This window comes from Arvicanthis niloticus, chromosome X (assembly GCF_011762505.2).
Source record: "Arvicanthis niloticus isolate mArvNil1 chromosome X, mArvNil1.pat.X, whole genome shotgun sequence".
Lineage (NCBI taxonomy): Eukaryota > Metazoa > Chordata > Mammalia > Rodentia > Muridae > Arvicanthis > Arvicanthis niloticus.
Window position 1 is genome coordinate 41,356,475 of NC_047679.1, and position 21,433 is coordinate 41,377,907.

A 21,433-nucleotide genomic window follows, 5' to 3' on the forward strand; every position below is an offset into this window, starting at 1 on the left:
TGTGGAGTAGGTACATGTGAAATGAGAAATGACCCACCTTGACTTAGGCAATGTGAGACATTTGATTCTCAGCGTATCCTCTATTTGTACACAGTGTAGGCCAACCCCTGGCAGTGAGCAAGGCAATGAAGCAGTTTTTCGCAGTGGTTATCATATCACAATCCAGGTTGAATTTTGTCTCTGTGCCCATATCTTTTTAGGAGACCATGGGGATAAACTGTCAGGATTTGGGAGTCTCTATCACAACAAGCCCAAACATTTTTTTCTATCTGAAATATATCTTTATTTTTTTTTGTCTTTTTAAATTTTTTTATATTTTATTTACATTTCACATGCCATCCCCTTTCCCCATTTCCCCTACCTAGAAAACCCCTGTCCCATGCCCCCTTTTCCTTTTTGCTTTTATACATTTTTTTAAAAATGTTAATCAAAGGCTTTATAAGTTTGGTAATGCTCAATCAGAAGTGTAACCCAATACCCAACCTAGATATATCAACTATCTTTGACTGGTGGAGACACGTGAACATCTGAGGGAAGCCCAAACATTTAACATTACATTTAGCAGATTTCTGACAAGATTGAGAACCAGTCTATTAAGCATATCTGAGTTAGACAATCTGTATTTGTTTATTTGTTCTAGATGTATCTAGCAAATAAAGAGAGCACATTTTGACTTAATGACAGTCGCAAAAACAAGGCTAAATATATATTTAAGGCAGAGATCTTTAACTTTTTACTGTTTATAAATCATTATTTACCAAGGCAGGATAGAATGAAAGCCTTATCTTAATTGCTAAGTGACTTTGACAGGCTGCACTCCTAAAAGCATTGAACTGGGAACGGCCCATAACAAGCATCATGCTGAAGCCATCGACAGCCATGTGACTGTCTTTATCTAAGATGGTGCTGAAGCAATAACAACAAAACCTTATCTGCCCACAACAAAGATGGTGGATAGTCACAGGACTGCCCTACTTAAAATGAGACTAAGAGTCACATGTTATACCGTAGAATGGAGTTGTAGAAATGTGGCTGTGGATCTTAGAGTGGAACAACAGAAGCATGGCAAAGATAAACATTCAGAGGAATCTAAGCAGCACTTGCTGAGTGGCTTGGCAGTTGGCAGTGGCGGTGGGAGCAGGCCTGATGTTCAATACAGCAGAATATCGGGTGGGACAGAGAGCAGTGCCTGAAGCAGTGTTCTGTCTCCTAGCAACTCTGCTCATTCAGGAGAGCCTGTGCTCTCCAGGTGCTGGGGCTGTGTGGGGCAGGGCATTGGCGCCTGCGTCACTGAGTGAAGGGCAGTGGTGTTGAGCAGGCAGGTTGGAGGCAGTAGTGCAGGAATGCTGTACCTTGAGCCAGAGAGCAAGGGGTGATGGACGCAGCGGGATTGCAGCAGTGGCTCTGCAGAGCAAAGTACTGGGGTGGGGTGGGAAAATTTGGTGAGTAGTGGGTGGGGAGGTAGGGGCAGGCAGATGTACATAGAGGCAGCAGAATCAAGAAGGCCAGGATGGGAGCAGAGAGCAAGTTTCAAGAGAATGAGGGGGGAGGGCCTACTGATAGCTGGATCACTGGCAGGTTATAAATCGCCTTTAAGTGGGCATGTAGAGTTATTGGTCTGTGGATAATGGGGCCAAATTTAGCCTGTAAATGAGACCAGGAGGCATGGCGGCGAAGATTCCTTCTGGGTGAGAGTAGGAGAGGAGCTAGTGATTTGTTCCCAAGTATGGAGGACAAATGTGGTAGCTAAGGCAGCAGCCAGGCCAGTTCACTAGTTCATAATTCTGTGAACTGGAGGCTGAGCTCTAGTTCAGCTCTGGGGCTCAGAGGTAGAGGGAGAAGCACTTCCCAGAGAGCACAAGAGGTAGGGGCTCACCAGGGGTAGAGGTCCTAGAAAGGAGGGTCAGTGAGAAGACCTGTCATAACTGTGAATGCTTCCATCCTCAAGGACACTATAGGGTGGCTGTGAGCTTACTAGTCCTCTCTTAGAACTAAGGACATTTACACCAACCAGTTGGGGGGCAGGAGTTTACCAATTCACCAGTGTTTGAGGAGATAGGTCTAGAGAGCAATCCAATGGCTGCAACATCCATGTGGCAGCAGGAGATGTGAGAGTTTCTAAATCCTACTCACTTGGCACCAATGTCGTATTTTGTAAAAAGAGAAAAACCCAGGATATGAATGTTAGAGGCATGGTATGGAGAGGTGGAAGGGGTGCTTCTATAGGCCCATGCTGAGGTATCCCTTCCCCCTGAGGTACCAGCCACACGATGGATATAGCATAGATGGATATAAAGTTTATTCAGGGCATGGGGAAGGAAGTTGAGGCAGAGAAAGGCAGTGAGAGAGACAGGGACAGAGACAGAGACAAAGAGAATAGAGGGAGAGAGAGAGATAGTAGAGGCCCACCAGGAACATGTGGAGAGAGGGGAAAGGGGAATGGGTAGAGAAAGATCAAAGTGGGTAAGTGGGTAAGAGAGTAAGAGGGTAAGAGAGTGAGGAGGGGGTGAACAGCCCGTTTTATAGTGAGTCAGGCATACCTGGTTGTTGCTAGGTAACTGTGGGGCAGAGCCAAAAGGAATGCTAACAGGTTCTAATTAAGCATAAGTAAATTCATACTATAAATAGTAATGGATTAGTAATGCTTTTCAATTTATTGGTTTTCTATAATGGTTTGTCTTCTGGCTAGAAAGGGTTATTTTCCTAAAGTTGGTTTCTAGACCAGTGAAGCAAGAGATTATTATAGGGTATATTGTGTAGTTGATCACTTGGCAGTTCTTTTGACAAAGTCTCCCATGTCGTTGTGTGATGGAGAAATGTGTGCAGCAGATACTAGATGATACTACAGGGAAGATTCCTAGTTCAACAACCAGAGAGGACAGAATTACTGGTTGAGTTAAACGTGTAGGCTTTTGCAAAGTGTTTAATGCCTCTTGGTCTGTGGTCTGTTCAATGCTTTAAGCAGTAATATCTCTGTCTCTCTCTCCCTCTTGATCCCTCCCTCGATCTCTCCTTCCCTCCCTTCCCCCCTCTCACTCTCCATGACTGTTCTCTCTTTTATGACATGGTCTTTCTATGTAGCCCTTGCTCTTCTAGAAATCACTATGTTGACAAGACTGGCCTTGATCTTACATTGGTCTACCTGCCTCTGCCTTCTGAATGCTGGAGTTAAAGGCACGAGCCACCATGCTTAGCTTCACCAGTACCTTTTAAATGTGAAGAGAGCACATATTTTGAAATAGAAAAAGTCCTAAGTTGGGAACAATAGTTAATTTACTGTTATCAGGACTTTAAACCAATGAGATATTTACGATGGACTTAAACCAACAGTAAATTTCTTGACAGATGTGAAAAGCAAGAAATCCCAATTAGTGTGAAAGAACTCTAGGTAGCAGAAGAGACCTGCATTCACCATAATGCTCAGCTGAGCATTAATGTAGGTGTGGTGCTCATAGACATTGTAAACTCAAAGGGGAAAAAGTTCTTGGGGTCACTGAACTATAAGTTGGGAAAATTTTAGGTCAAATGAATATTAACATGGTTTTTTCTCTGGCGAAATCCTGATGATGAAGCCTTAATTACTTTGACCTTCTTTTCTTAAAACGTTTTGCTGAATGTACTGGGAAACACTGACCCAGAGTTGAGTTGAACAGAAATTGTAGTCTAGATCAAATAAAAGTGATTAATTGCCCCATACAGAGCAATGAAGGTATCATTCCAAGCAGAACATATTTGGAAAAGTGTTGTTTGGAAGGACATTGGTAAACTGAGATGCGCCACATGAAGAAGAAATAAAAGGAACATGGAACCATTTTGATAAACCTTGAAAAAGCTGTTTAAAGGTAGCATGTATGAAGGCCTGGGTTCTATATAGGCTTCCAGTCAGATGGCTGATGCTGGCAATGATAACCCCTGCAAACATGCTTCATGCTATATGCCAAACACTGATACAGATGCCTTTTCAGTTTGGTGGCTCACATAATCTTGAAACAGCCCTGCAAAGCAGGTAATGTTCAGAATTTCAGTTTCACAACAGAGGAAGGTTAAATCATACAGATAAAGATATTTTCCCAAGGTTGCATGGGTAGTGAGTAGCAAAGCTGGGGTTTGGATTCTGTGAATTTAGAACTTTCCCATCCTTTGCTTGTTTGCTGTGATGTCAGCTCAACATGATGAAACATTTGGCACTGGGGTCCATTACAGAGATGTTCAGGATGTTCAGATGTTCACCTGGGTGATACTTAGACAGTGGCTATATGAGTGAATATACTGGCACTGGCTAAGACTTGGAACCTGAGATACAACTCCATGATGTCAGACCTTTGAAAAGAATAAATTGACTTGCATGATCTTTTCTCATCTTTATATTCAATGATTCCTTTTAAAAACTCCCAGTTTGTCTGTGATGACTCTCACATAGAGGAAAGGGATTGGCAAATGGTTTTGACCAGTAGATTGCATTGATACCATTTTGTAACAAGGAAATCCAAGGCTAAATAGCTCATTATTTTGGTGTTACATTTGTCATTAGCAGTAAGTAAAGACTAGAGTACTGCTGCAGTGATCAGCATTACAAGGTAAAATGGGGCCTGGGGCCAAATCTAGTTGTCATTCTGTCATAATGTGGCTAGATGCTTTATTAGCAAAGTGTGTGCTGAAAGGGGCAGGATGGGATGGCATTTCACTAATTGGTTGTATTCTACTAAGGATACCATGTCATATACTTAATTTAAAATGGTCTTAGAGTAAGTAGTGCCCCTCTATTTTTGGCAGTACCAAATGAAGTCATCTATGGAGAACGTGGTTCAGTGGTTCAAAGTATGTCCAGAAATTATGAAAAAAAAATCTTAGGCAACTAAGAAGTCAAAGTAAGTGAAAATTAGGTAGATTATTTTTAAATATAATAAGATAAAACAAAAGTATCACATTGAAGTTGGAAAAGACAAACCAATAGAAGGAAAAGAGCCCAAGAGAAGGCACAAGAATCTGAAACTCATTGTTCACACACTCAGGAATTCTATAAAAAATACTAAACTGGAAGCCATATGCAGAGAATCTGCTACAGATTCCCGAGCATCCTGTGTATGCTGCTTCAGGCTGGCAGATTATGTTTTTGAATGATGTTTGTGCTGTTAGGAAATAAAAGACCACAATGAAAACATCTTCAGGGAACTACATATAAGCTTTGTAAGTGACTCTAAAACTGACCAGATAGAGTATCTAGATATCAAAAAATATGATAAGCAATGCTAAGATTATAGATCAGTGATACTGACATAATATTGTCAAGATGTTAGGTCCCACTTCCATTACTGCAAAGAAATTCATAGTAGTTAAAATTTTAAAGATTTTAAAAATATTTAAAATGAAAATTTTAAAAATTTGGGGTTTCTTATGGCTCAGCAGTTAAGAAAACTTGCTATTCTTGCAGAGTAACTCAATTTATTTCCCAACACTGACATGGTGGCTAACAGCCGTCTGCAAATCTAGTTCCAGGACATCCAACTCTTCTTCTGAGAGGTTTCTACATGCAAGAGGTATATATCCATATACCAAGATATTCAGACATACTCATAAAATAAATAACTACATTTTAAAAGATTTAAAACTTTATAGCAAACTAGACTGATGAGGAAATGGGTATTTCCCCAGATAATAGGGCAGAAGAAATTATTAGGGATGGAAGTTTACAAATGAAGGATTATAAAGTGGAAGATTCCAGGGACGACCTGACCAATACAATGCAGAGTGTGGACTACTAACATTTAGCTTATGACATAACTGTAAGCAAAATAGAGAAGGAATTTGGAAGAGGTGTTATTTGTTGTAATCAAGACTGAGAAGACTCTAGATTAAAGACTCTAAGCCACATTTTCAGGAACCCTCTGGAAAAGAGCAATGATCTTCATAGGAATGGCAATCTTTTCAGTAGTAGTAACACGGAAACTGAGACAAAAGTAGAATAACATTTCAAATGCTAAAACAAAATGAGAAAAATATCCCCTGAAACTGTCTATATGAAATTTTATATCCACCAAGTACTGCTATTAAGCGTATGGCTTTAAAAGGAGATATTTTGCTACAGAATTTTGGAAAGCCATGAACAGCAGACATCTTCTAAAAGAAAATTTTGAAAGATATTCTTCAAATATAATTGATTTCAGTTGGATGAGTGAGATTAATTAGACAACAAATAGAAAAAAAAGCCAGTATGTGTTATAAATCTATCTAATGATACTGAAAAGTACAATCATGTAAGGTTAAAAACACAAGGTATGATTAAAATGCATGACTACAATAACACCAGTCAACCTGTGGGTTAACATGTTTTGAGTGTGCTAAGATGATTGTACTGTCTGAGTTGAATCACATATATGAAATTGAGATTCGAAAGAGAAAAGTAGCGAAGCAATGGAGCACCATGACAGAATTCAGAGTCTAGGGTGGCTGAGGACTAGGATAAGCCCTGCCATCAATTAGAGTATAGCTGTTGAAAAGCTACTTCTCTCCTGTCATGATCAGTGGCTGTTTTCTCTGTAAATATGAGATTTTAGAAGTGGAATTCCTGCAGAGGAACAAAAAAGAGAATCAATACTTCCTTGAGGTGTTCACCTCTTTCTTTTAAATTTTAATCAGTAAACACTTTGCACTTAACTTTTATATACTTGTCCAAAAAAACTAGAGGTAAATCGAGTCTCATTTGACTATGTATTTTTGCTTTATATTTAAAGTTATGTCTTGTTTTGGTTTTGTTGTCATTTAGTAGCTAGACAGAGTAATAATAACAATTTACCAGAGGGGTAGTTGGCTCTGACAGATAAAGGGGGATTAGCCGGCGAGGGAAAAGCTACAGAGGCCCTTGCTGGGAAATGTGATTCTTGCTATTCTTTCTCTTTTTGATTTATTACCTAAATAAATTAATACCTTCTTACTCTCACACCATCTCTTTTTTGCATACTATTGCCCCACTTGTCTTCTTCTGTTTTCCCAGGCCAATAATAAACCTGAGATTGAAGCTGCTCTCTTCCTTGACTGGATGCGCCTGGAACCCCAGTCTATGGTGTGGCTGCCCGTCTTACACAGAGTGGCTGCTGCAGAAACTGCCAAGCATCAAGCCAAGTGTAACATCTGTAAGGAGTGTCCAATCATTGGATTCAGGTATTAGGATTCAACAAAATCACCTCATTGTCCCTCAGTTTGTCGTGACTGGGTTTTTTTGTTGTTGTTGGGTTTTTTTTTTTGTTTGTTTGTTTTGTTTCCCATGCCAGTTGCTGTGAGTTTGTTCCTTTCTAAAGTGGGAGAGAAAGTGATGGAGCTAAAACATCGATCACGGCTGTCAGTTCCCCAGATCGCAGGGTTATTTTGGTGGACCTGACTCATTAGGCAGATGTCTCTTTCCACCTTCACTCTTCAGCTCTTCCCAACCACAGTCTTGGTTGGGCAAGACTGAGTACCTGTCTCCACAGAGATATTTGTTTTTCAAGGGTATCCAGATGAACTGTACCTCCTCCTTCCTGGAACTAAAATACTTTTACCCTTGTTTTCTTTTTCATGGCCTTTTCTGTTTATAGAAATTCTCCAAGAATCAGTTATAAAACGAAGAGTTGATTCTATTCTGGGAAGGCGTATCCTGGTAGCTCAGTCTCTTTCTCACTTGGCAGCACTTCTTTTTACCCCTCAAGTAACAAGAATTGTTCCAGGCATCCTAGAACTTTATTCTTTCTTTTTGAATCTGATTCTATTCTTTCCATAGCATCCTGTTGAACTCTTAAGGGGATAAAACATGTAAACAAATGAGATTCAAAAGGCAGCTGAAAACAGAAAGTATGCCATATGTATGTAAAGGTGTGAGAGAGGGGAAATAGCACACTATTGTTTGGGCATTCTTAAAACAACATGGAAAAAATTAACCCATTTGGAGAAGTAGAATATTTTTAAATGAGCTAACCTAATAATTATCTCATGTCCTAATTTTGAAATGATGATGCATTTTAACACCTGGATTAATATGAGCTTTTCCATAGCATGTATAAGCAACAGGATTATATACTAGCTATATAGCTTATTCCCCTTCAGAATTCACTTAGCATTAGTAAATGCACATTTCTAGTGGTGCTTAAATTTGTTTTATTACTTTATTTACTTTCTTTTTAAAATTTCAGTTCTTTTACTATTGATGTTTTTCCTTTGGTATTTCATGCGGCTTACAAAGAGGTTTTATTAAAAAGAAACAAACTTTAAACGCTTCTAAAATCTAGTTAGACAGATGCTTACAAAATATACCTTCTTTCCTTCCTGATTTTTGGCAGATGAGAAGGGTGCTATAGGGATTGCAAGGCTGGGGTGGGGGTGGAGCTGCAGGTAACTGCATTCTATTTCTTATCTTCCTGAGCCAGCTTCCTGAGCCAGTGGGATTTGTATACAACACAGGAAAATGTTATAAAAGAAAAAAAATTACTGTGCTTTGGAGGACCTAAGAGAGCCTCCCCTCCCCCTTTTTAAGCTTCAGTTCTTTTGCCATTATCAAATTAGATTATTTTAAGAATCAGCACTTCTCTTTCTTCCTTATCCCCTCTCGAATGATGGTTGAGATCTTAAAAAAAAAAAAAAAATGTAGCTAGCTTTTCTTCCCACTTTTCCATATGTGACAACAGGGATATGTTTATCTGAATTGGCTGAGGCTCTTATCTGAGAAGGCAAAAATCAGGAGGAAAGAAGCAAGTATATAGAGTAGGCCGAGACTGAAGGAAAATGTATCAACCAGTACTTATAAATTAGAAAATCTTCCACTTAATTCAACATTGTTGCTACTGTTGTTGTTCTTGGTGGTGCTGGTAGCGATATCATTTTTGGGTAGTATGGTGAGGAATTTCTGAAGAGATAGAAGAGACTCTCAATTGACACGAAGGTGAATCATACCAGCCAATTTTAGAGTTTATAATGAAAGGAAGTGATTTAAGTGGTATTTTTATTTTTGATTACTTATGAGTAACTTTATTTTTTGGTAACTTTGTGAGAATAATTATTTCAGAGGACTCTTATCCCTGTGATGAATAGGCAGCGTGTGGTGTGTCAGTATTTCATATCTTTTATGTTTGAGTATTTGGTCTTTAAAAGTCCAGGAATTTTGGCCACACCTTTCTATTTAATCTGAAAGAATTCCAGTGTAGTTTAAATAAGAGTAGATTTTTTTTTTGAAAAAAATTTCTTCCATATGTATGTTTATGGGCTAATCATTCAACCAAAATGTGTTGATCCTCTAGGAGAGGCACTGGAGAAGTCTGGAGGAATAGGTTAATGGCTTCCTATGTGAGGACCAATGAACACTGTTTTCAGTTTCTACAATTAAAAGTGTGGGAGAGGGTTGCCTAAAGTGTTCTTTGGGAATATGATTTGAAGAAATACATAAGCATTTGTTTCTATTCTTTATCAGGTACAGAAGCCTAAAGCACTTTAACTATGACATCTGCCAAAGCTGCTTTTTTTCTGGCCGAGTTGCAAAGGGCCATAAAATGCACTACCCCATGGTAGAGTATTGCACTCCGGTAAGTTAATGTCCTTCTGACAAGAGTTCATTCACCTGAGGTGAATTATAGATATGGATATGCAGTGTTTAATGCTGTTTTGTCTTCCTTCCTTCTTTCCTTCCTTCCTTCCTTCCTTCCTTCCTTCCTTCCTTCCTTCCTTCCTTCTTTTTTCCTTCCTTCCTTCCTTCCTTCCTTCCTTCCTTCCTTCCTTCCTTCCTTCCTTCCTTCCTTCCTTTCTTTCTTTCTTTTCCACCACCCTATGCCCATACAAGGCAGGTACTGATACCAAACACAAGTATTACACACACAATAAATATCTCTGAATGAATGCATACATTTTGACATTTTACCATGTTGTAAGGACTTACAGTTCTCTTATGCAGCCTTAGCAATTATATAAAGAAGGCTCATGGCCATAGGGCATGTTGAACTTAGAGGAGAGTACTATATGTATTCTTTAAAGCACATAACCTACCATGTTCTATCACTATAGTTTGCCTTTTAGCTCAGTGTCATAGTTTCAACTGACACATGAAAAATGTTTTACATGGCCATACTATAACACATTTACATGATCAGTAAACAATTACCTTTTCAATTCCCTTATAGTGCAATAGGTATTGTTATTTGTATCTTTTGACAGGTGAGGACTCTGTTGTCTTGAGGTTAAAATATTTGCCCAAGTGTCTATAAGTAAGATATGGAGAAACTTCAAACATGTCAGATTAAAACATACAGCAGGTATGTTTTGGAAAAAAAATTGTAGTGAGATGGTATGAACATAGACTCAGAGATTCTACTGAGACACAGAACTGCTAAATGAGTGGTCCTGGAAGCTTATCCAGAATGTGTACACTCAGGCCTCAGCCTGGGTTTTATAAATCAAAATCTATGTTTTAGCAAGATTTACAGAGGCTCTGCTCTCCTATAGAACATAGGTTTCATCCATCAATGGTTATCCTTTCAAGTATTTAACTGTTTCCCTTACTATTATTCCTCTTACAAAGATTCGAGAATGTACTATGCTATGAATTGCCTGATATCAATTTGTGAACACTGATATTAATGCCAACTAAGTAGTTTAAGACCTACTGAAGAGGAAAAGTTGAAGTTAGGCTTAAGTCTTCTATAAGCTATCATTCATCAAGTAGCCTTCATTTATTGACCTTCTTCATTTTTATTTATTTATGTATGTTTATATGTGTTTATGTGTGATGGACAGAGGTTAAAGACTGGTATCTTTCTCTATTTTATGAGGTACAGTCTCTAACAGAATCTAGAAGTCACAGGTTGACCTCATTGGAGGGTACATGAGATGTAAGGGATCTACCTGTTGCTGTAGTAGATTAATCCACTCTACTAGCCCAGAGGTGGCAGCATAAGTTCCTCGCTACCACTCCAGTGTTGCAGATTCTCAAATGAAAGACACACACACACAGAGCCTTATTTTTTTAACATGCCTTAAGCAGTTCAATGGTGGGGCCACTCCCAAACTGCCAAGCAGCTACACACTCTCCCCTCTGATATTCCTGAATTATTACATATTAAACCTATAGTCCATCTTGGCTGCCCTGGGCTGCAGTCCTCCTGGGCCATGATTCCTGACTCTTATATGTTGGCTGTCTCTCTCTGTCCTGAACTTCTCAGGCCTGATCTTTCTGCTTCCCCTGCATGGCGGTTGGTTCTAAATCCTTCTTCCCCTGGGTTCCCTTGCCCAGGAAATCTAAAGACCCACCTCTGTCTCCCTGATCTGCCATTGGCTGCTGGCAACTTTATTTGCCAATCAGAACCAGCTTGGAGCAGGGACCCTCAATGTCTCACATGAGGAATTCTCCTGCAATTTGGGGAACCCATAATGCAAGCACTAAATCAAATCCACAATATCTACCATCTCTGCCTTCTTTAGTACTAGAGTTACAAATACATACCACCATGCCTGGCTTTTTACAGGCCTGCAGGAAATCCAAACTTATTTATGTGGCAAGCACTTTGCCAACTGAGCTATTTCATCTGCCTTCAATGCTCCGCTTTTACCACTGATAACATGCTTTATAGACATAAGTAACTCACCGAAGTTAGTCAAGTTTGAATCCACAGCATTGACTCATATTTCCCATATTCTTCCTGGTTATAAACCATGAAGATGAGGATCAGATGGCCATTTATTTTGAAATGACACTCTACTGAAGCTGCTCTCTTCATCATTTTCATTTAGACTACATCCGGAGAAGATGTTCGTGACTTCGCCAAGGTACTAAAAAACAAATTTCGAACCAAAAGGTATTTTGCGAAGCATCCCCGAATGGGCTACCTGCCAGTGCAGACTGTGTTAGAGGGGGACAACATGGAAACGTGAGTAGTGACAGAAGCAAAGCAAGCTTTCATTTGATATATCTTTGAACTCCTCCCAGCCAAAAACCCTTCTTCACTCCCAAATGCAAACAGTCTCCTAAGTTCCTCTCCCTTGTTGCTTTTACTTTAGCTGAAAAAAAATCCACAAACAATTTGATGTTCAATTACGTTTTCTCTTGGCAATTTATCTTTTCCAAAAGTCAAACTTGACCGTACAGGAACAACAACAACAAAAATCCGCAGCAAAGCATCATCACAAATTGCCTTCTAAGACTTTTTAGAGCTAGGAGACTGTTTACAGATCAGTGATGACTGTATTTCATTTTTTCTTCCCTCATAAATCAGTGGACATGTGTGTTTTTGTATCTAATTGTGTGGTCATACCTAGTCATTCTTTTCCACTTGAGAGAAATACCCAGTCACAGGAAATGATTTCACGGTAAGTAGAAATGAGTCTACTGGTCGATCAGATGATATCTTTGCCTCCTTCCTTTAAACTTACTCCTTATATTTTCCTGTACTTTGATGGCAATCTGTCTCACAGTTATCTGTTTGGCTTTTCATCCACTTTTTACTTTTAGTTAGCTGTTGCTTTCCACGGATCATACCTAATTTGATTAGATTTTATTTATTCCTTTTGATCTTTCCATCATTTCTGTTGCCACTGAGTTTGTTTGTGTCTCTTTTCACCACCTCATTTTTTGTTTTGCAGTCCTGTTACTCTGATCAACTTCTGGCCAGTAGATTCTGCGTGAGTACTTTTTCGCTAAGAGTACTGCTACCACCCACCCTCACGGGCTTCATTTATCTTTTTCCTTTGTCTGTTTGTTTATTCTGCTTGGTTTGGTTTGGTTTAAAGACATTTTAATTTCCTACTTTTTGTTTTGGTTTTTGTTGTTGTTGTTGTTTTCCTTTCTCAGTAAGGCCTTGAGAGTGTCATCTACTGTAGCTAGAGACTTTGGATAGTGCAGATCTCTCTGCTGAAGTCTAGCCAGCAGCATCCTGTCATGAGTTCTAATAGAAATGAAAAGAATTTTGCAAGTTTTAGCTGTCTTCCTGGAAGACATCTTTATATTTTAGATATTCCTTCACATATAGATAAGAAAGAGCCTCCTGTTTGGATAATGACATTTAAAAGCCTATTTCTTGAGACATAATGCATGAATGAAGATTTCAGAAGGGTAATGGTGTGTTTCTTAGAAGCAGTTGTACCTGGACTAAAAAATCAACAAGATCTATTTTAGAGTATGATACTGAGCCTGGTAGACTAATTTCTGTGAAGTATGTGGATGTTTTTAAAAATTAGGTTATGCCATACTGTTTGACAACTTTTTACAAATGTGGGGTTCCGACTTTTGAGATAAACTCATCTTTATCTCCTCTGCAAAATATTCAGTTCATAAACTGTTATGCCTTTAAGCAAGGAAGAAGTATACTATAGCCGGATATTAATACTGGTGTTTATTAATACTAGTAATATCAGATAATAATACACAAATGATTTGTTTCAGTTTATATTGGTAGAGAACAATTTTGGAGCTAGGTATTGTAGTGAGCACAACTAGTCCTAGCTATTTAAGAGGCCGAGGTAAAAGAATTAGTTGGGCAAGCCCAGGAGTTTGAGACCATCTTGAGTACCATAGTGAGACTTCTTTCAACAATAGAATCTATGAGATATTTTAGAGCACTTTGATGTATACATTAGCAAAGAAAATGCCTATATAAAAGTTATATAGTGTTTTCATAATAGTTTCAAGTTTTTACAGTAACATTATCAAATTATTTAAAGTTTGATAGGTCTAGCCTATATCAAGTAGAGAATAACTTGAAAGAGTAGCTTGTGTAAGAATTTAATTTATTTCATATTTTTATTATTTCTTCATATAATTTAACTTAAAAGATATATTGAGAAATATGAGCTATTCATTGAGATGTGTTTTAGGTCCTTATTATTCAAAGGAAGTAGAAGACTTTTTTTCTTTTAGCACCAAATAGATCCTAATCCTTAAACAGATGGAGAAGGTACTAGATTCAGTTATGTTTCCTTCATGATGGTGGTAATTATTTCCTTCAAACAGGGTAGTCTGTTTCTAGATGTTGGAAACCTTCATAAATATGGAAATTTGATCTACTAAAGTCCTGAGATGGCCAAGTATATAGATTACTCTGTTAAAAGATGTTTAGCCATGGAAGAAGTCTGAAGGGTGAAGATTCAGAAGAATTTTTTTAATACTAAAAGTAACAGGAAATAGTACCTTGAAAGGAAAGGAGAAGACACAATATAAGTTAATGAGAAATTATCTTCAGAGTCGGGTTAAAGTAACTTCTTTTTAGGGTTTGTTTGTCTTTTTAAAACTTTGAAGCACTTTAAAAATCAATGTCATTCTTTATTAAAATATCTTTTCTAACAACTAAAACATACTCCTAAGTTGCCTTTTTATGAAAAGTTGGCTAGATTATTCTGAAAGAGTGGGAGTTTCTCATTTGGATGAAGAAAACAAACCCAGCAGGCTATTCTGTACTTTAATACTGTAATTTTATTAGTTTTTACTCATAATTTTCTAATAGAAAAATCTATTGTAAAGCTGTCCTATTCAAACAGAAGAATTAGGTACTAACATGTTTTGTTTTGTAGAGATTTATTTGATAGTAACAAATCTTATGATAATGGTGGTATTTAATCTATTTAATATGGAACACAGACTTGGAAAGCTTCCAGAGATACAGATCTTTTGTATTTTTCTTAGACAAAACCCTTGTTTCTTCGTATCTGTCATATTATTTTTAACTGAATCTAGCATCAGCCTTTCATTTTGTTTATCCACAAGTGAGACAGGCTAGCAGTGTTCTTGGAGCTCCTCTGCTTTCTAATCTAAATGCATGAGAACTTCCTCATGGAATTTCCACAAGAGACAAAGTGGTGGTACATAAAATGGCATTGACCAAATGGATTCTTGGGGATAATTGGAAATGATCCTAATTGGTATATTGCTATGTATTTACAAAGCAGGAAGTGGGAGCCATATTATTATTTTTGTTTGGAAGTGTTTTTGGAGGCTTTATACTTAGGTTTATTTTTGGAATAACTTGTATTAATTCTTGGTTTTGAATTTCTTCTCTGACCAGTACTTTCTTTTTGCATGCTTTCTAGCACAGCAAGTGCCTCTTGTACTTTTTCAGAATTCTAATTATTACAAGTTCTTGCACTTACGCACGCTTCACTATGTGCTATGTACATTAATAGAAAAAATAATTTGAAATTATCCTTGAGGATAATAATTGAATTAAAGCTCTGTATCAGACTTTTGTGTAAGGTTGCAGGAAACTACTTTGTATTTATGTGCCTACTCCTCCTGGTGTAGTTTTGCTTCAGGGTCTTGTATTTGCTTTCTTTTTATGTACACTACCACTGTAGCAACTATTATAATGGAAAATACTACTAATATATTTTTCTCCCTGGTCAGCTTTAGCTTATAGACACATATAAATTGAATGACTGCTCTATTTCAAAGTATACTTACAAGCCAAATAATCCAAGCATTAAATTATCTTTATTTACAATGGTGATTTCAAAACAAACCTTCACAGCTTCCTAGTAATAGATTATTCTAAGATTCTATAAAGTGAGCAGATTAAGCCTCCAAAAAATATAGTAAAAACTCACAGGGGAATCTTTCAATCTGCCAATTGAGTTGAATACTCATCTCTTTTGTCTTTACATGAAATGTGAACTTATTTTTCACTTGACCTAGACAACATTGCTCTCATAGTTTACACTTGACTTAGACAATATGGTAAGACCCTTATCTCTCAAGGAAGGCTTCCAGTTCCCTGGTTGTTTGTTGTAGTGTGTTGTAATTATCTTACTACAATGTTTCTTTGTAAAAAAGAAATAGAAATCTCTAGTACATTTTAGATGGAAGCCTATATATATATACACATATATACACATACATGTATATATGTGTGTGTATATATATACATATATATGTATATATATGAGAGAAAAATCTCATATATATATGTATATATATATATGAGAGAAAAATCAAACATTTTTCTCTTCATGCCAAACAGAGTCGTTGAATGATGATGTTTAGGTATAAGGCTAAACAGAGGTTATCACCAAGCACATTACTTCTGAATTTTGGTTTCATACCTTCTTTTATCTAAGTCCTTTCTGTGTCAGAGAAGTGGAAGAAACTTTTATTGTATTCCAATAAAACAAAAAGCAGAAGTCCAAACAGATTTTAGAGCATTTTCTTTTTGGGTAAGGAAAATATAAAAATTTCCCAGATAATGAATAGATCAGATATAAAGTATGAGAAACATTAACCTTTCCAAAAATTCTAGCCTGTCCAATGAAGCAAAGGTATGTTTTTATTTTTTCTACAGAGCACTCATGCTCATTTTTCACTCTTGTTTTCCTGTCTGATTTACAAGTATATTAGCCTTAATAAGAATTATTCTGGATACCATGACATCTTACTGAATTTAGTTATCCTTTTGAAAATGTTTATATGACATTGAGTCATTCTATTTTCTCTATAAAATACTAGTATAATACTGCTCTTAAGTTAGTAAAGTATTTTAATACATGGAATTTTAAGAACTGCTTGAATGGCATAACCCCACTGGAACTAAACTTATTTACTGTAAATGTACTACAGAAACATAGTTTCCATTCAGCTCAAAGATATTAGTGAATGTCATAGATGTACGTAAGCTATTTTCAGTTTTAAACCATAGTACTAAGACAACCTTGGAACTCTAATATATGAAAATCTATAAGTTAAGAGGGTGTAATGCTATGTAGAGCCCCCCCATACCTTTTGTGTAGTTGAAACTTTCTAAGGAAGTCTTTTTTTTTTTTATCTTTATGGGTTTTAAGAATAGGAGAAATCATCTCTCAAATCTTGATTTAAAATACTTGATGCTGTCTTTATATTCAGGAGCACGTACTTGTGCATTATCCGTAGACTTGGAATAAAGTCATTCTAAGCCATGTATATAACATAAGTGTTTGGTGGGATCTTTTTATCCATTAATGGGTGGTATCTATGACTAATCACATTTTCTGCCTTATAGGCCTGCCTCGTCCCCCCAGCTTTCACACGATGATACTCATTCACGCATTGAACATTATGCTAGCAGGTATGAGACTAGTTGAATGCCAGGCAAATATTGATTGAAATAACTAACCAAGGAACCTAACCTATAATAATCTTAAACAAATATTTTCTTTCTTCCTCAATCTTTTCTGATCTCTACTAATCAACTTGCCCTCTAACGTGCATGCCATTCTACTGCATGGAGGTGTTGGACACCAACAACAGCATGGATCCAGACCAATCTTACTTAACCCTGGCCTTTCAACATTTCTGGTAGCTTTGTTGCATTTTGTATTCTGAACACACTTGCTAAATTGCCTTACAAGTCTTCTAATCTCCTTAGAAAACTACTAGGCTAGATATATTAATCTGTGGAGAAAGAATACTGTGTTACCTAAGCAATATGAAAGCACTGGCCTTTTATTTGTGTTTCATTTAAATGACATACTTTAAAACAATAACAACTTTCTTAACTCTTGGACCTTTCTGTACCACCTTCTTTGTATTTGAGAGAACTTTTGTACCTAAAGAGTGAACTCCTAATTATATCTTGTGCTTGTTAAATAAGTCTATTCAACTTTTCTGGTTGTCAAAAGACTTTATGATTAAATTGGTGACAGAACACATAGAAGACTTACTGTGAATTCATCCTTTATCGACATCCTGATTATTGGACATGCTCATCAATTTTGGCAAGCATTAACTAGCTATATACGTATATCATCAGTAAAAAGGCATTAATTGTCTTAAAAGACAAGGGGTAGTGTAAGGTCTGGCTTTGCTCTTAGGGAAGATTTTCTTTTAAAAACAAAAGACCTATTCTCAGTTAAAGGAAGATTGATCTGTTGGGGGAAGAAACCCAAACAAAATACCAACAAAATACAGCTTCCCATAGCTTTTTCATTATAAATACAAAACTACTAATTAGCTGCTTCAACTGGTTAAGACAACACACACATCCTTTAATTTGAAGGATTTCTTTCTCCTCTTGCCATGAGTTATTCTTTAGTTTTCAGGAATGTTCACTTAGGTCTTGAATAGATTCTAAGAAATCACATAAGTTTTAATGAGCTTTTACGTTTTTTATCAGGCTAGCAGAAATGGAAAACAGCAATGGATCTTATCTAAATGATAGCATCTCTCCTAATGAGAGCATGTAAGTATCGCATCTCTTTTTACAAAATCTTCCTGACGATGAATTGGTTTGAAGGATGTAGAGGTAGGACAGTAGAGAATATAGGAATTAGCATCATATTCATTTGATCTTTCCAAGAGTCATTCATTGACTTTTTTCTTTAATTCTTAAAAAACCTGGCACAGAATGAGCTCATATAAATACAAGCATCAATCTAGAGTAAGCAAATTTTTTGCCTTATTTCCATTTATTTAATGTCGTATGAATTCAAATTACTAAGTCCAAAACACTTTGACCACACTAGAATAAAGAATAAGGTGATATTTGAAAGTAATAACTAAATAGGATTTCTTCTACTCATGGGAAGTGGAAATAAGATCTTGATATATAATTGCTGTACCCAAATACTGTTAGGTTGGCATTTTCATTTATTGGATTGTGGTTTAGCATCATTATAGGAAAGCAGTCTTGGGAAGGCTTTGCAGATGAGGGAAGACAAATGCAGGTCTTAGTTTGTCAGTAAGGTGATAAGCCAGCTTGATCAGGCTGTAGGAAGGAGATGTATTACTGTTAAAAATGGCCAAGAACCTACTTGGCACTAAAACAGAGGCATCGTCAACAGGTTTGGGCAGTGCTCATAGTACAAAACACAGAGGAACATTACCATAATCCAAGTAGATGGTGATTAGGGAGAAATAGAAGTGAGCTTAGGAAAGAAATAGAGAGTCCACTAACTCAACCAATAATGTGGAAAATAGAAATTAAGTCAAAGTTCAGTGTTGCTTTCAGTTTGATAAGCTGTGGTAAGATACTGGTTTAACATCTTACTGTGGAGAATAGGTAAACACAAGCATGGTAAACTTATTCTATGTAGTTTGTATGGGAACCCAGAGTCTTAACTTCAGTTAGAAAAGGACCTCCCTAAGGAATAAGCCAAAGGAAGTTGTATGAAAGTGGAATTTCTATATAATTATTATATATCACTATGTAACCTAGAACATAGAGGAGATCAATGTAATGAGAGGGAAATCAACACTCAGCTATTTACTTCAAACAACTCTCCTTTTTCCACTTAAAGCTGTGATGCCATTGTGTAATCTTCCCACAGGGAGGAAGTAGCTAAAGAACCAACTCAATATAAAAGCTTCAATGATTTGCTTCTTTAGCTCCCTCATTTTGATATTTGATGCTCTTAACTTTCACATTAGTTCAGATTGTATCTATATGACAGTCTCTGGCAGTCATGGATTGCCAAAGAGAATAGGAAGAAAAACGTAATTACAATTATACCTTACAGTTAAATATGGGAAGTCCTAGCAATAAAATTTCAGATTTTGAGGAAGAGAATAATAAATTAGCTATATAGTAAAGTCATGATTGTTTTATTTTACAACAAAATTCAGCTTTAGCTCATTCTGAGGACATGCAATCCATTTTCACTCTATTGTTTGGCAAAATACCATTATTTAGGCCCAGTTTTGGTGGATCAGCTGATTTCATTTGAATGCTTTTAATAGCAATAATAATGGTAATATTCATTATTATCATTATTTTTGTGATGATAAGGATTTATCTCTGGGTCTTAATGCATGCTAGGCAAGTACTCACCCAGTGAGATATATCCTGGCCCTCCAATAATTAGTTAATTATATCTCCACTACTTATCTGATTTAATAAACCAAACATGGATGCCTTAAGGACATCTTCCTAAGGACTTGATCCTTTAAAACTGAGCGTTAGGTGGATATGCCATGCTAGTTGTGAAAGCACATACCTGTAGTCTCAGTACTCAGGAGGCTGAGACAGAAGGACTGTGAGTTTGAGGCAAGCCTGGGCTATACATAAATTTCCTCTTGAAAAATAAAATTAAATGAGTATGCAGAAGGGAGTATATAAGCATCATCTTAATAAAATGTGAGCAGAAACAAGGAGCTTTCCTCTCCCTTTAAGAAGAAAAAGGAAGTTTCTAGAACTTGGAGGGAAAGTGGACTTTTCAAAACTTAGAGTACTTCAATCTGAAAGTAATTCCTCCTGAGTGTTGTTAGAAAGTTCACACTTTCCTGGAGACTGCAGCTGCCTCTCAGAATATGTTCTTCACCCCCCCCCCCCACACACAATTAATGGTTTAGGTTTAGTAAGGAATGAGTTCTTCTTTTCCTCTTTTAATCAGTCATCTTAATGTCTCCACACACTTACCCCCTTACTTTTTGTGTTTCTATCTAAACAATAATTAAAACAACCGTTTATCCACAGGTTAATTATTGTTATCATCCACCTCTGAGACTTATAGGTTAAAATTAGCTGGCTAAAGCAGCTCTTTCCGGTTCTTGCCTTCCACTTAAGATAATATTTACTATTTTAAGAACTACGTGTCCCTCCTTCCTGCCCAATCAGTATCAGTAGCATGGCTAATGAACAGAGAGAGTATCCTGACAGGCTTAGTAGCAAAAGCACTATATGGACATTTTTATATTTTTAAATATTTATTATTTAACAACAGTCTAACTTGTTTGTATAGACTCCCAGTCTTTCTGTAATTCTACCTTTCATTTATCTGTGTAAATAGGCCAGTGAGTTTTATGTGGATTTTTGAAAATGAAGCACTTTAAATTGTCCATCAAGAGAATAGTAGACCACAACCTCCATAGTTACCTAAATGTCCTTAGAATAGGCGAACAGAAGGTCTGACTAATTGTTGAGAGGAAAGAAATGTTTCCATTTTCAAATACACACCTGAGTCCCTGACCCAAGCACAAAATAAGGGGGGGTGGAAAAATCAAAACCTTTGATTTTATTTTCCAGAGATGATGAACATTTGTTAATCCAGCATTACTGCCAAAGTTTGAACCAGGACTCCCCCCTGAGCCAGCCTCGTAGTCCTGCCCAGATCTTGATTTCCTTAGAAAGTGAGGAAAGAGGGGAGCTAGAGAGAATCCTAGCAGATCTTGAGGAAGAAAACAGGTGAGTTGTCTTTGTAGCTTTGTCCTCGGTATGCAGAGTGCACACACTTGCACATGGAGAAAAGCGCCAGGGCTCGTCACTTCCTCACGTGATGTCTAACTGTTTGCTAAAATAATCTGTTCAGCTCCTTTTGCAGATTCACTTTTTTTTTTTTTTTTTTGGTCTGAAGAAAAAAATGCGTGCCATATAGCATGATTAAGAACTCCTATTTTAGTTGTAAAGGGATTAATGCTAATGGGGGTATTGGTTTTGTTGCATGTGTTCCATAGGTTTTGATATATATATGTATGTGAGAATAGAATTTAAGAAAAAAAAGCAAGTAATTTAATTGATGATTATGCAAATTT

General features: G+C 36.9%; 1 protein-coding gene across 16 annotated transcripts in view; it reads left to right on the plus strand.

Moving 5' to 3' along the window:
• The window catches only part of Dmd (dystrophin), a 1,571,027-nt gene that overhangs the window by 1,497,172 nt on the left and 52,422 nt on the right, over positions 1-21,433 (plus strand). For 10 of the 16 annotated variants that reach the window (XM_076918257.1, XM_076918249.1, XM_076918252.1 and 7 more), the window contains 7 exons: positions 6,992-7,158; positions 9,434-9,545; positions 11,743-11,879; positions 12,592-12,630; positions 16,968-17,033; positions 18,081-18,146; positions 20,928-21,086. In XM_076918257.1, the coding sequence (XP_076774372.1) occupies positions 6,992-7,158; positions 9,434-9,545; positions 11,743-11,879; positions 12,592-12,630; positions 16,968-17,033; positions 18,081-18,146; positions 20,928-21,086 (746 nt within the window). The remainder of the gene's footprint in view (positions 1-6,991; positions 7,159-9,433; positions 9,546-11,742; positions 11,880-12,591; positions 12,631-16,967; positions 17,034-18,080; positions 18,147-20,927; positions 21,087-21,433) is intronic. The other 6 variants (XM_076918248.1, XM_076918251.1, XM_034485853.2 and 3 more) reach the window with 2 other exon arrangements.